The 13,114-nt window shown below is 38.6% G+C and overlaps 1 protein-coding gene across 1 annotated transcript in view; it reads left to right on the forward strand.

Moving 5' to 3' along the window:
- Positions 1 to 13,114, forward strand: part of jak2b (Janus kinase 2b) — a 29,616-nt gene that overhangs the window by 3,845 nt on the left and 12,657 nt on the right. The window contains exons 2-4 of the mRNA XM_026931339.3: positions 6,107 to 6,349; positions 8,761 to 8,884; positions 9,258 to 9,375. Coding sequence (XP_026787140.1) covers positions 6,157 to 6,349; positions 8,761 to 8,884; positions 9,258 to 9,375 — 435 coding nt within the window. The 5' untranslated portion in view covers positions 6,107 to 6,156. The remainder of the gene's footprint in view (positions 1 to 6,106; positions 6,350 to 8,760; positions 8,885 to 9,257; positions 9,376 to 13,114) is intronic.

Below are 13,114 nucleotides of genomic sequence, written 5' to 3' on the forward strand. Positions count from 1 at the left end.
ACGTTATTTTTGGAGTTATTTTCAGTAAAACATGCAGCACAGTAAAGAGGAAGACCTACAGTCAGGTCTTGTACACTGAGATCAACCTCACTAATTTTACATTTACTGCAGTTAGCAGATGCAACTTACTGAAGTGCTTTGTAATCTTTATCAAAAAGACGTCCTCATGCTAGTTCCCTCGGGCATGGAGTACGTGCACCATCTGACTAAAAACCTGTTTGGGGAGGTTAAGTGTGCTCTGTATATAAATCTCAATACGCTTGTGCAATATATAAGGAATAACACACTCCAGACTGTGTCGTTATACAAAAATAATGCATACCAGGGGGTGTGATGTGGCAAGACCTGGAAATACATTATAACAGCCCGGTCTGTGTGTTATTCCGCCTATACCACAGCGATTTGCCAACAGTTACAATGTTTAATTTATTAATGTACGAAACATTAGACATTGTAATGGTTTATAGCAAGATTTGCTGTGTTGGACCGTTTGAGAGACAAGTTAGTTCCTGTGTTCACTTATGTTATAGCTGAGATAAACAGTCTTTCCCACACCAGCCTCGCTCTTTTCTCTCTCTCTCTCTCTCTCTCTCTCTCTCTGTCTCTCAAAAGACACAGCTTGTCATTTTACCGAGCAACCGGAAAGAGTAAACTCCACTGTCCTGAAGACTTTCCTGTGTTGATAAACCACAAAAAAAAGCACCATGACTGTTGCAGAGCACTTACAACCAAGACTCCTCCCGTAAATGTTAAATAAATGTCTCTGAACAAGAAACATCACCACATTAATAATGACACATTTTACTTTGTTAAACAATAACATGTTTTTTAAAATCCGTTTATTATTCATCTAAGATTATATGGAGCATCCACCGTCCGTGTGTATGAGCTGTTACTATATAAACCTATCGTTCACGTTGCAGCCGGAACTACTTTCTGAGCCCTGCTGTTATAAGAAAATGATGCACACCTTCTGACCAATCAGGTTTGAGCATTAAACCGTGCTGTGGTATAAAACAGTTTAATCGTCTGCCACAATATCCGGTGATGTTTACTCAGATTATATTATACAACCTGACCTGCCAACCTTTATGCAATTTGCATAGGAGCTCTGCAAAAGCTCTTACGTTGTGTACACTAGTATGAGTTATCACTCGAAAATATGCCAAAGAGCAGTCTTTTCACCCAACAAAACATTAGATGAGCCAGTCAACATGTCAATCTGGGATGCTATATATATATATATATATATATATATATATATATATATATATATATATATATATATATATATATATATATATATGTATATATATAATTACTATTTCAGTAAGGTACATTTATTAGGAATAGCACCAAAAATATCGGTGGAAATTACTCATAAACAGCTCTTTCAGATTTCGGCAAGAAAAAAGAATGGAAATTTTGACCTAAAAAATTAAATAGGCCTACAACTATGTGTCAGACCTAACCCTTATGCTAATGTAACACTTAATCTTAATAATGTTAACTGTTATGATAATTACAGTGTAATTAATACGCTGTTTTTTTTTCTTTTCCTTTTTTCGGTCAGAGCTCAGACGCATTCAAACACTTTTGAGCAGTAGCTGATTGCCAGAGAAAATGTTGGCAACTGATTTGTAAAAGGATTATATAGAAAATGTACTGTAATTTTTTTTTTACTGTTTACTGTGCATTACTGCGGAATCATTTAAAAATCCACTATCCAGCTGAGTTTTTGCGATTGCCACTGCCAGCAAGCAGTTCCTGACTGCACAGCTGGTTATATTATTACTCCCTCTTGTACACTCCTTCAGTCTGAAATGATAGAAACACTTGCTTGTCTTTTTAGGCTGTTGGTTCTGGACAATTAAATCATTTGTCTTTTTTTTTAAACTGTAAATTGGGAATAGGGGAAAATAAATATCACACAAGCCTACATTTGAACAGTGCCTTGTTGTGTGAGTGAGAAGTCTGTGTTTCTGCAGGTATTGTCTATAACCACTGGAAGGTGTTTGCTGTTAATTTGTGAGATCTCACTGGCAAAACTAAGTTGTAATGTTGAAGTTATGTTCACTGAATTATTCTGTAGTCTGAGTGGATTGAAACCGCAAACCAGAGCTGATCGCTAATGGCCTGTTTTATTCAGCTTGTTTGCCTCTTTTTGTTATGCATTTTACAAACCCAAATGTAGTCTCAGAGGCTCCCACCCCCTCTTTTCCTGTCCTTTTCACTTTTTTAAAGATGACTTTTGTCCCATTTGGTAACTCCATTATAAGCAGTTGCTCAGTGGCAGCTTATGTTATGCACACTGTTCATTTTATAAACAAGATTGTTTCATCTTCCTTCCCAAAGGCCATAGAAAAGTTTCAGTAAGTTTAGAGCAGCACTGTAATGAGCTGATAATCCCTTGGGCAGTATCATGAATACATGGTAAACAATATTGTCAAAATAGCATTCAAAAAAGCTTACGCCATATTTATCTGCATTTAAAAGGTTAAGCAGCTAATGAACTAGAAATTAGTGAAGTAACCGTCTGAGCATTCACCAGATCGTCGAGTTCGAAGCTCAGTAATGCCACAGCAGTCCATGGCCGGGAGTCCAAAAGAGCATAAAGCTGTCTATCGTTTATTAGCTTACAGTCAGTCTCTTCTCCACGCTGTTGCTATGACCTTGCTGGTTTCATTTGTTTCTTGGATAAAGAATTTGTTAGCCTTTGCTGCTGTGAGCTTGTGTGTATAAAGAAATCATATATCTTGCAGTCTCATTATACTTTTTGCATCAAAGAACAAGCTGAGGGCTGTAGCAGCTAATAAACAGCTAATAAACTACCTACCATGCTTTTTGCATTAGCTAGCTAAATATAACCAAACCTGCAAAATAGTAAAACAAGATTTGAATTAAAGAAGCATGCTGATTCTTTCCACGTTGCACAAAATTCAGCACTGACGCCACAGAGTCCTGTTCATGTCCCCGAGAAGACCTGCCAGACCCTGGTGTCCATTACTGCTTTCACTGATGATCAGAACATTCTGGCAGCTTCCTCTGCAGTCCCACATGGACAGAGAGATTTGGCATCTCAGCCAGATCACCTGTTCCTGTGGGTTTGCCCCTTGGAATGAATCACCATCTGAGGACTGCAGCCCAGCAGTCCAGGAAACTCTCCTGAACTCAAGAGCCCTTAGTACACAGTTGCTGTAAGCCCTTGTAAAGTTGGAAGCTGAATGGTGTGCAGTCTCATAGGCTGGATCTGGTTCATTGCCCAAATCCCAAAATACTTTTCTCCAGGGACAGCTAGTCAATGACAAGTCTCCATCTATGCTAAAGTTTAGGGGTGCATCAGTTCTTGTTGTTGGTATTGGTGCTCATTTACTTGTACTCATATTTCTTAAAAAAAAAAAAATGATACCAACATCCAATACCATGTGATATGTGACGTAAGCCTAGGGTATGCTGTTACTCTAATAATTTTAAAAAACATCCTTATGACATTTATCATTATCTTTAACAGAGAGCGCAAGGGTGGCTGACCTGTGCGTGCAGAGCATTATCAGCGAGTGCTATCATTAAATATTGAGTGCAAGGTGCTGTGAATTGTGCACACACAAGATAATCACAAGTGTGGAGCAAGTTCTGCAAGCACCGATGAGACACATGCACTTTCAGGGTCTCCAGATTGCTCACTAGTCAAGATGCAATTCACACCAGCGCCATAACAACTTAAATATAAAAATGAGCATGAGGATTTCAGTACCGGGAGTAAGTAATGCTGCAGCTAAGGCTGCCTAGGAGTGGAAAAAGTCTACAGACAACCATACATAAGCGCAAATGACATTTCTTAGCCAGTCTATTGTTTTTGACAATATCCACTGCTGTTCATCGACAACGAGGGATTCCGACACAGTGAAAAGAATGAAGCATACTCTACTTAAAGTACAGAAGTGATTTTCCGTAGTGATTCAAAGTCTGCTGTTTTCCATTATAACGCTACTTGATCCAAGTTGACTAACGTAGGTAAAAAGATTTAAAATCAACAAGGTAACCTTATAAAAAGGAAGCCAAGTAGTCTAAGTGGATGAACACGTGATTTTCACGGCCACTACATCAACCTGTTGAAACATAAACAGAGCTAAATAACTTGATACCTGTATCGGTGTGGATGAGTACTTAAAACATCCCTAATTAAGGCCAATACATCAGTTGGCTTTGTATTCCCAAGCACATTCACAAATGATTCCAGATCAAGAGACAAAGGCAAATTCCTGCGCCAACTGAATTTGTAGAATTGAGTACATGCGCAACTGCTCAACTCTACCTCGAAGCTGCAACGATACAGTTGCACTTGCTGTTAAATATCGTCAGTGCTGTTTATCACTGAGATAGCTATGTTGTTTACTTTGTAATGCTACAATTTGAGAAGATAAGAAATTGCACCAGAATCTGCAAAACCTCTCAAGCAGTAAAGCAAACTTTTCATCAGACTCCAAGCTCTTAAAATCTTTCAGGTCTCTCCAGCACTAAAATGTTCATTGTTCCCTTTTTGCTGGTGCTCAGGAACTTTTCAGGACAGGACTCCTTTTGGCAGCACTCATTTTCTTATGTGGTTTAGTATAAGCTGTTGTTGTAGGCCATGTTGGAAGCAGAAATCTTGGTTAAACAGCAGCTTTTTGCCATTTCTTCCATAAGATAGATCAGTAACTTTGTAAGAATCACCCACTTATTTATACCTTACCCTTGCATGAGCTGCCTGTATAAACACAAAATAATTGACAGGCAGGGAGAACAGCTTTCTTGTAGAAAAATTTACTTTTTGGTTAATGTAGCCAGATTGTATTCATTTCTGGTTGCTGATTACAGAACCCTAGACAGTCATAGAGACGTTTCAACTCAAGACCTTGAAATTATGGTTCTGTCTGGCAGTTGTATTATTTTATGAGTTTTCATCCTCAATAATGTCAAAGCAAACAAAATGTTTCAGTTTAGATTTTTATACTTTTAATTTTGGTATTAAAAACTCACATATCTTCACTGGCATATAAATAACACATTTATAACATTAACTCCCTATGTCAAAAAATCTGATTAAATCTTATCTTCTTACAGTAGCTTTAAGAAACAGTGCTCCTCTCAGGAACAAGTCATCTCAAACAACCTTTTGTAGTTTCTGTAGCAAACAATATAACAGTCACTGCATATATGAGCAATTCAGACTTTCCATAAGTTCATAATAGTGAGCGAAAAGTCATTCATGACGCTTGTGGTTTGGCTCTTGTGGGCGTGGAGCGAGCGCTGCTGTTGTAGCCCGTGGGCACGTACGTCCGTCCAGCTCTGATGAGAAAGTGTCATGGCCAAAATGTAGCCTACAGTGCATAATTTACTACAGTACACGATTTAGTACAGTATACAATATATTTAACTTTAAAATGTGCTTAAAATGAGCTGTAATCTTTTATTAAAGTGTAGAAAGTGTGAAAAATCACTTGTACTCCTATTTACATTATAGAATATAATGGCTTTAAATGTGGCTGGATAGTGGCCCTTGTTACAAGGTGTTTGTAATAATTTATTTAAATTAGTTTAATATTACCCATACTGAAGAAAATAAGTGTCCTTAGTTTTTCTGACAAAACACCATGAAGAATTCTCTCCAGGGAACAAATCTAACAGAGGGCTTTACCAACTGCATCTGTACATAATATGATCCTGTATGCACATTCATGTCCTAATTTCCTCATATAGTTTATTTTCAGTGTATTGCCATTATATTTAATCTGGCCAGTGGTGCTCATTGTTTAAAGTTCTGTACTACTAATGAGAACAGTCCTAGATTAGCAAGAGCGTTATTGTAAGGCTGTCAACTGTTCAGCTGTTTGCTTGGATTGTGTTCTGTCTCATGAAGTTGTGAGTTGTTTCGGGTAAAAAGCTCTGCAATATATTAAAAAAAAAAAAAAAAATTAAACCACTGCTCAGTGAATAAGCATGAAAAGAAGAATGTGAAATGTTAGAACATTTATGGTGAGAATAGTTTTTATACACCCCTCCCAGGATTTATCTGAAAAAATGTGCATTGGTTTACTTACCATTGTCTCTGTGCCACTCTTCCCAGGTGAATGTAGCCCCTTGATCCACACCCACGTGTGTGTGTCTGTAACGGACATGGCTGCTTGCCCCCCAGCACACCAGAATGGTGACGTTCATCGGCAAGAAAGAGTGCCAAAGCCATCCGTCACTGCACTGACACTTCATCTGTACCGCAGCAGCCAGAGTGAAGAGGACTGCACTCCGCTCTGTTACCCACCAGGAGAGTACATCGCTGAACAGCTGGCCATCGAAGCAGCCAAGGAGTGTGGTGAGTCAACAGTAGAAGCTGATGCAACTTAGGAATAAACCAGTGATATTTAGAAGAGCTCAGTTTTTCTTAATTTAGAAAGAAAGAAAGTGACTGCAGATGTGTTAGTACTAGAGATGTGACTATTATACAAGCTTATACAAGTGGCTGGCAGTTTGAGTATCGGTTGATACTGATCCAATACATACATATATATGTATGTATATATATATATATATATATATATATATATATATATATATATATATATATATACATATATATATATATATATTTTTTTTTTCTAAGCTTGAATAATACTCACAGTACTAGCCTACAGGTAGAAATGCATAGCCATCAACATGACAAATGACACAAACCACACCTTTTTTAATTCAGTCTCTTTCACCTACTGGGCAAGGGCAAGTGAAAGTTGTTTTAGCTGCCCAGAAACCTAATTGCCTACGATAAAAGCAGTAGTTAATATAATATTATAACAGACAATGAGCTAGCCAACTATTTAAGTGTAGTTTCTGTAATTCGCTCAGTTTCGTCAGTGTTTCCATAAAACTGCTTCTTCCTCATTCTGGAAAGATCATCTGTAATCCATGCAAACTCATAAATCCACCTAGTAAAAGTCATTCTACCGGCAGCAGATCATGCCTCAGCTCTTTTTTTTTTGTGTCAAGCAGTACATAAGCACTAAAAGCGGGTAGGAACTAAAGTTGTGAGAGGGAAGATGAAAAAATGTTGTACCAGAGCCCCATTCCATTGGTCTGAGGAATCATTCGAGCCAATCAGTTAGATCAGTTAGTCATACCTAATTTCGCATGAGTTTAAGAAAATCTCACCTGGCATGTCAGTTGTTGTGGCTCTGTTTCGTGCGTGTACATAGAAAATGAACGGTCACCAGTCGCTTTGTCGTGTGTTAGTGTGAATGCACCTTCATGGCCTCAGTATTGGCTCTCTGGATTAAAAAGAAAAACAGATTCCCAACAGGAAAATCTGTCCAGCAGTCTCTCATACCGCATCAGTTTACAATTCTAAATCTGTTTCAAAAAAAAAAAGTAAAATGGTTACAGCGGACAGCAGTTAATGCCTCAGCCACTGTGTGTAGTGCAGCAGGTGGTTCTGTTTGCACATAAAAAGGAAATTAGATTACATACTCACAGATTTGAATTAAAACAGTTCTAGAAAGGAGCTTGTACACAAAACTGATAAGTCTGTTGATATTGCTCAAAATTCAAAACACCAGCAGTTATAGACAGTAAGGGAGAAATTAGGCATCCAGTATAATATGGCTCCAGTGTCGGAGGGACCCGTCAGTCTACCTCTATTTGTTGTCCATCAACATAAACATGTAGCTTGTTAAACAGCAAGGCTCTGATAGCATGTTTATGGGCATTGTATGGTGATGAAAACACCACTGCACAACCATAGACATGGAGTGCGAAAGACTTTTATAACTCAGGAAAGAGATTAATAATACTGAGTACTATTTTTGTTTTTTGGGAGGTTAAAGGTGCATAAGGCAAGATTAGTCAAAATTACTCAAGATTAGGTCTCTCGCAGTTAAGTAGGTGGAGTTCAACATTTAAATGCTGATTTCTTTTTCTTTTTTTAAACTCTTTAAGCACCACTCATATACACAATGCTCCATCCCCAGAACATACAGTAGCTCATAGAGTTCAACTAGTGTTGGTACTACTGATTAGCCCTAACATTAGCAAGAACTGTCATGACATCACTTTCAGCACTTGATCTCATGAGTTTTTCTTTTCTTTTTTTTTTTATTTTAAGCTATGGTGTTAGGATCATTAGCTAAATGGGAGTTAGCTTGCATTACATACATTTCTATGAAGGCGGTTCATCTAAGGCAGTGCCTTACCTGGCTCTATAAGTGATAAAAGTGATATCTACTTGATTCATTGTAAAGCAGGCCATTCAGACAATTCCAAGCTTTATACAGATTGTATTTACATACGTGTCCAGGTATGATACTCTATCTTGGATAAGCACTACCAGTTTTTCTAGTTTTACTGAGTTTCATGTTGTTAGGTTTTCTGTACAGGAGAATTATCTGGCTGTGCTGGGCACTTAGCGGTCACAGCAATGACTTTTATTTCCAAACAAATTGAGATAGCCACAGCCAAGCCCTATGGCCCATAACACAGTTTTCCAAATGGGTTTCCTCAGCCAAATAATACACATGTACTGAGGCCATGACTTAAATAATTTTTTAATCACATACTCTCCAGGTTATTTGCGCTACTGAGAATAAACGACTATTACACCTTTAAATGTGAACGAGAATAACATCTTCACCTTTTAAGCTTGAGTAGGCACAAGGTCTTTTTAGTAATGAAAGTAAAATGGTCAAGTGATTAGCCCTCTGTATGACCATTGCTTTCTTTTTTTTCTCTCTTGCACAGGGGTGTCACCAGTTTACTTCAGCCTGTTCAGCCTTTATAGAGAACGTGACCGAGTCTGGTTATCACCCAACCACCTTCTTCACTTGGATGAATCGGCTAAAGAGAGTTTGATCTTCAGAATTAGGTAAAAGCATTTGGAGCTGGAAACTATTCTTTCTGTGAAAGTTAGTTCAAGTTATGTTAGATGCCTAATTTGTTGATAAAACATGATGCTCAACAGTACTTGGGACATTTTGTTATGGAAATAAATCAAGATAATTTTTAGAATTTCAGTCCATATATCTAATTTGTTCACCCTTGGCAGTGGAATTTTCTTTCTATATCTTGTTTTAGTGAATAATCTTTGTGAGAAATGTTTCTTTTAAAGACTATTTGCATATTGCACTTGTTTAAGTTACTTTAAATGAAAGATGCATATCTGGATCAGTCAGTTATTACCTGCAAAATATACACATGCTTTATTTATTTATTTTATTTATTTATTTATTTTTTTACAGGTATTACTTTCCTGGGTGGTATAGCTGTGGAGCTTCTCGAGCTTACAGATGTGGCGTTGCCAAGGGATCTGAGAGTCCAGTCCTTGACGACCATGTTATGGCTTATCTTTTTGCCCAGGTAGGTTGCTTTGCAGCTATTGACATCTTGTTCTGTCACATTTCGTAACACAATTGCGACCACATTTATAGGGCATGTTTCTAGACAGGAAGTCAAGGCATGGGCTAAATTACTCATAGGATTCTGATATAAAATCAGTGCAATTATTATAAAGATATTCAGAAATTAAAGGTCAAATTGCAAGTGTCACATGCCAGGAGTTTTAGTTTCGTCTGTCATGGTAAGGATCTGGACACACCAGTCTGACTCTTGGTTATCAAACACGGTCATGTTTCAGTGGCTAGAAATTTTCCTGAACTATTTCCTGGACAAATTCCATGATACTAGGTTTTCCAGTTTTCTTGGTTTTATGATAATGTCAGATAACTGCCACCTCCTAGTATGGCAAGTTATCTCCTTTGTCACATTGGAAGTATGTATGTGCATTCCACTTGTCAGAATTAGCTTTGTGTGTATAAGGACAACTGCTTTACAGAAGGCATGAAACAATATAGATCCTTAGTTATCCTTGGTTGGTTGGTCAGTTTTTGAAGGCCGCAAAACCCCAAACACTAAGCTGTGAATAGTTGCATGCTCAAGTGAGGTGTCTGTCATTCTCTCCCTGCTGTGTTTAGGAGCTGAGCAGTACAGTGAAATAAGTAGTTAAAAAAAAGACAAGCTGGCACCCTTACAGCATATTTTCTAGCGCTACCCCTTCACTTAGTTCTCTACATTGCTGGGGAGACTGCTGTCAATCATTATGCTATTTGACACACCCACACAGTTCTAATCAGGCAGAAAGTAGATACACGCACTGGCCACTTTATTAGGAACTCCTGTACACCTGCTTATTCATGCAATTATCCAGTCAGCCAATCATGTGGTACCAGCACAATGCATATAGTCATGCAGATACAGGTCAAGAGCTTCAGTTTATGTTCACATCAATTGTGAATTAATTGGTAAGTAGTAGAGTAAGGAATAGAGTGAGTCTGGATTTGCTGATAGGTCTTAAGAAATCTCCACATAGTAATGGGCACTTAGAGAGCAGAAGACTGCTTATGTTTTCCCACTACATAAATAAAAAAATCCTAACAATCTAAATAAGTGTCCCCTAATTTCAAAGCATTTGTGTTTAGAAAAAATCTAGAGTCCCAAAATAAATTTACAGTTAAATTAACAATACTGACAGGTGATGGGAATAACGTTGATTATATCATGACAGTGGCATCTGTCAAGGGGTGGGATATATTAGGCAGCAAGTGAACAGTCAGTTCTCAAATTTGATGTGTTGGAAGCAGGAGTAATCGGCAAGCATATTGTGGGTGTTCCTCGTATGCAGTGGTTAGTACCTACCAAAAGTGGTCCAAGGAAGGACAACAGGTGAACTGGTGACAGGGTCATGGACGCCCAAGCCTCACTGATGCACATGGGGAGCGATGGCTGGTCCATCTGGTCCGAGCCCACAGAAGAGTTACTGTAGAAAAAAATGGCTATGACAGAAAGGTGTCAGAACACACAGTGCATCGCAGCTTGCTGCGTGTGAGGCTGTGTAGCCGCAGACCTGTCAGGGTGCCCATGGTGACCTCTGTCCACTGCCAAAAGCACCTGCAATGGGCACGTGAGCATCAGAACTGGACCATGGAGCAATGGAAGAAGGTGGCCTGCTCTGATGAATCATGTTTTCTTGTACATCATGTCTAAGGCTGGGTGTGTGTGCGTTGCTTACCTGGGGAAGAGATGGCACCAGGATGCATTATGGGAAGAAGCCAAGCCGGTGGAGGCAGTGTGATGCTCTGAGCAATGTTCTGCTAAGAAACCTTGGGTCCTGGCATTCATGTGGATGTTACTTTGACACGTACCACCTACCTAAACATTTTTGCAGATCAAGTACACCCCTTCATGCCAGCGGTATTCCGTAATGGCAGTAGCCGCTTTCAGCAGTATAATGCACCCTACCACGCTGCAAAAATTGTTCAGGAATGGTTTGAGGAACATGACAAAGAGTTCAAGGTGTTGATTTGGCCTCCAAATTCCCCAGATCTCAATTAGATCGAGCATCCGTGGGATGTGCTGGACAAACAAGTCCAATCCATGGAGGCCCCACCTCGCAACTTACCGGATTAAAGAATCTGCTGCTAATGTCTTGGTGCCAGATACCACAGCACACCTTCAGAGGTCTTGTGCAGTCCATGCCTCGACGGGTCAGAGCTGTTTAGGTGGCACAAGGGGGACCTACAAAATATTAGGCAGGTGGTTTTAATGTTATGGCTGAGAGGTGTATATCTGTGTTGTCTTTTATTGATCTTTCTAAAGCATTTAAAATTGCCAGTCACTAACTTCCGTTCTGTAAATTTGTCCAGCACTAGATTGGAGAAAGTATGTAGCTGGTTTTAGAACTATGTGATGGATAAAACTCAGTATGTGATTACAGGAAGAACTGAGGACATTTGTATCACCAAAGGGCTGTAGGTGTCCTGTTATTAACTTTATATAAAAAATGTAAAACTGCATGTTTTACATGCTATGCTAATGATACTCACTGTTCATGTTCCTGTTAACCTTGATAGGAGCACAGATATTTTGTGTGATTGTCTGTGGGATAATTGTTCAGATAAATGCAGTGTATGTAACCTTACGAAAGTACATTCTGGAAATTGTAGTGAGAAAAGGTCTTGGTGATAGGTTGTTCAAGCATAATTGTGATTTTGTGATGGACAGTGGGTGTCTATCAAAGAGAAGGCAATGAATCATGACACTGTTTTACGTATAGGGCTATTCAGAGGTCTGTTACCAGCTTAATTAATATCACGTCTGGGCAAGCTTGTGTAGCCTTTGTTTTTATTCACATGTGTTATGTGTCTCCTCCATTAAATATGTTATTGGGGAAACATTCAATACACATAAATTGCATAACCTTTTTGCTGTTGTGTAAATGTTGATGTGTTTTATATTGTGTAGGATGTCCCTGATAAATTAGGCTTCTGGCCTCGGAGGTAACTCTCTTTTAAATAAATACATGAAAGTTTTGTTTTCAGATTATACAGTGGGTAAAAATGAATTGGAACAAGGTGTATCATGGATATTAGCCCTTATTTACCAAACAAATGCCAAATAAAGGAAACTCATACTGGGTGCTTCCAACAAGAGGGTTGTCTCCTGTTTTGTCTTTAGTCAATATTTTGGTTTGTTCTGTTTACAGTAAGGTGAGGTAGGTTGAAACTGAGCTCTCGACTAAAAAAAAAAAAAAATTTAAGTTCACTGTGGAAATACAGTTTACCCCGTGACTAACTTTGTATATGTTTTCAATTATTGTTCAGTCAGTTTTAGGCACCACTTCTTGTATTTTCTCAGTATTTACGCTTTATAGTTATTGTTAGAGGCTTAATAGTTAGAAATGAGCTACATTGTGCAAGGAGCTGGACTCTGTTAGAACAATTCATGCATTAGGTGGACTTACATCTTGGCAAATAGCCAGACATAAATAACAAAATGTTGTTGTCTTGTCAATCCAGCTTTTCCTGTATTGGTTTGTTCCTTCTAGCATCAGAATTTGGGGGTCATATCGATTATATTATGAGGGATTGCAAGCTTGCCATGTTGTAACAGAAACCAAGAGTCTGCTTGAGTGGACAGGAGGGTTATTTTAGGCACTCCAGTGAGAACGGTGCTCCGTGGTCACTTCATTACTCTGACTGCAATACATCTGCATTTCTGTGGTTGTTTTTTGGCCACATTTAAATAAACCTTTTCTTCCCTA

Source organism: Pangasianodon hypophthalmus, chromosome 24, assembly GCF_027358585.1.
Source record: "Pangasianodon hypophthalmus isolate fPanHyp1 chromosome 24, fPanHyp1.pri, whole genome shotgun sequence".
NCBI lineage: Eukaryota > Metazoa > Chordata > Actinopteri > Siluriformes > Pangasiidae > Pangasianodon > Pangasianodon hypophthalmus.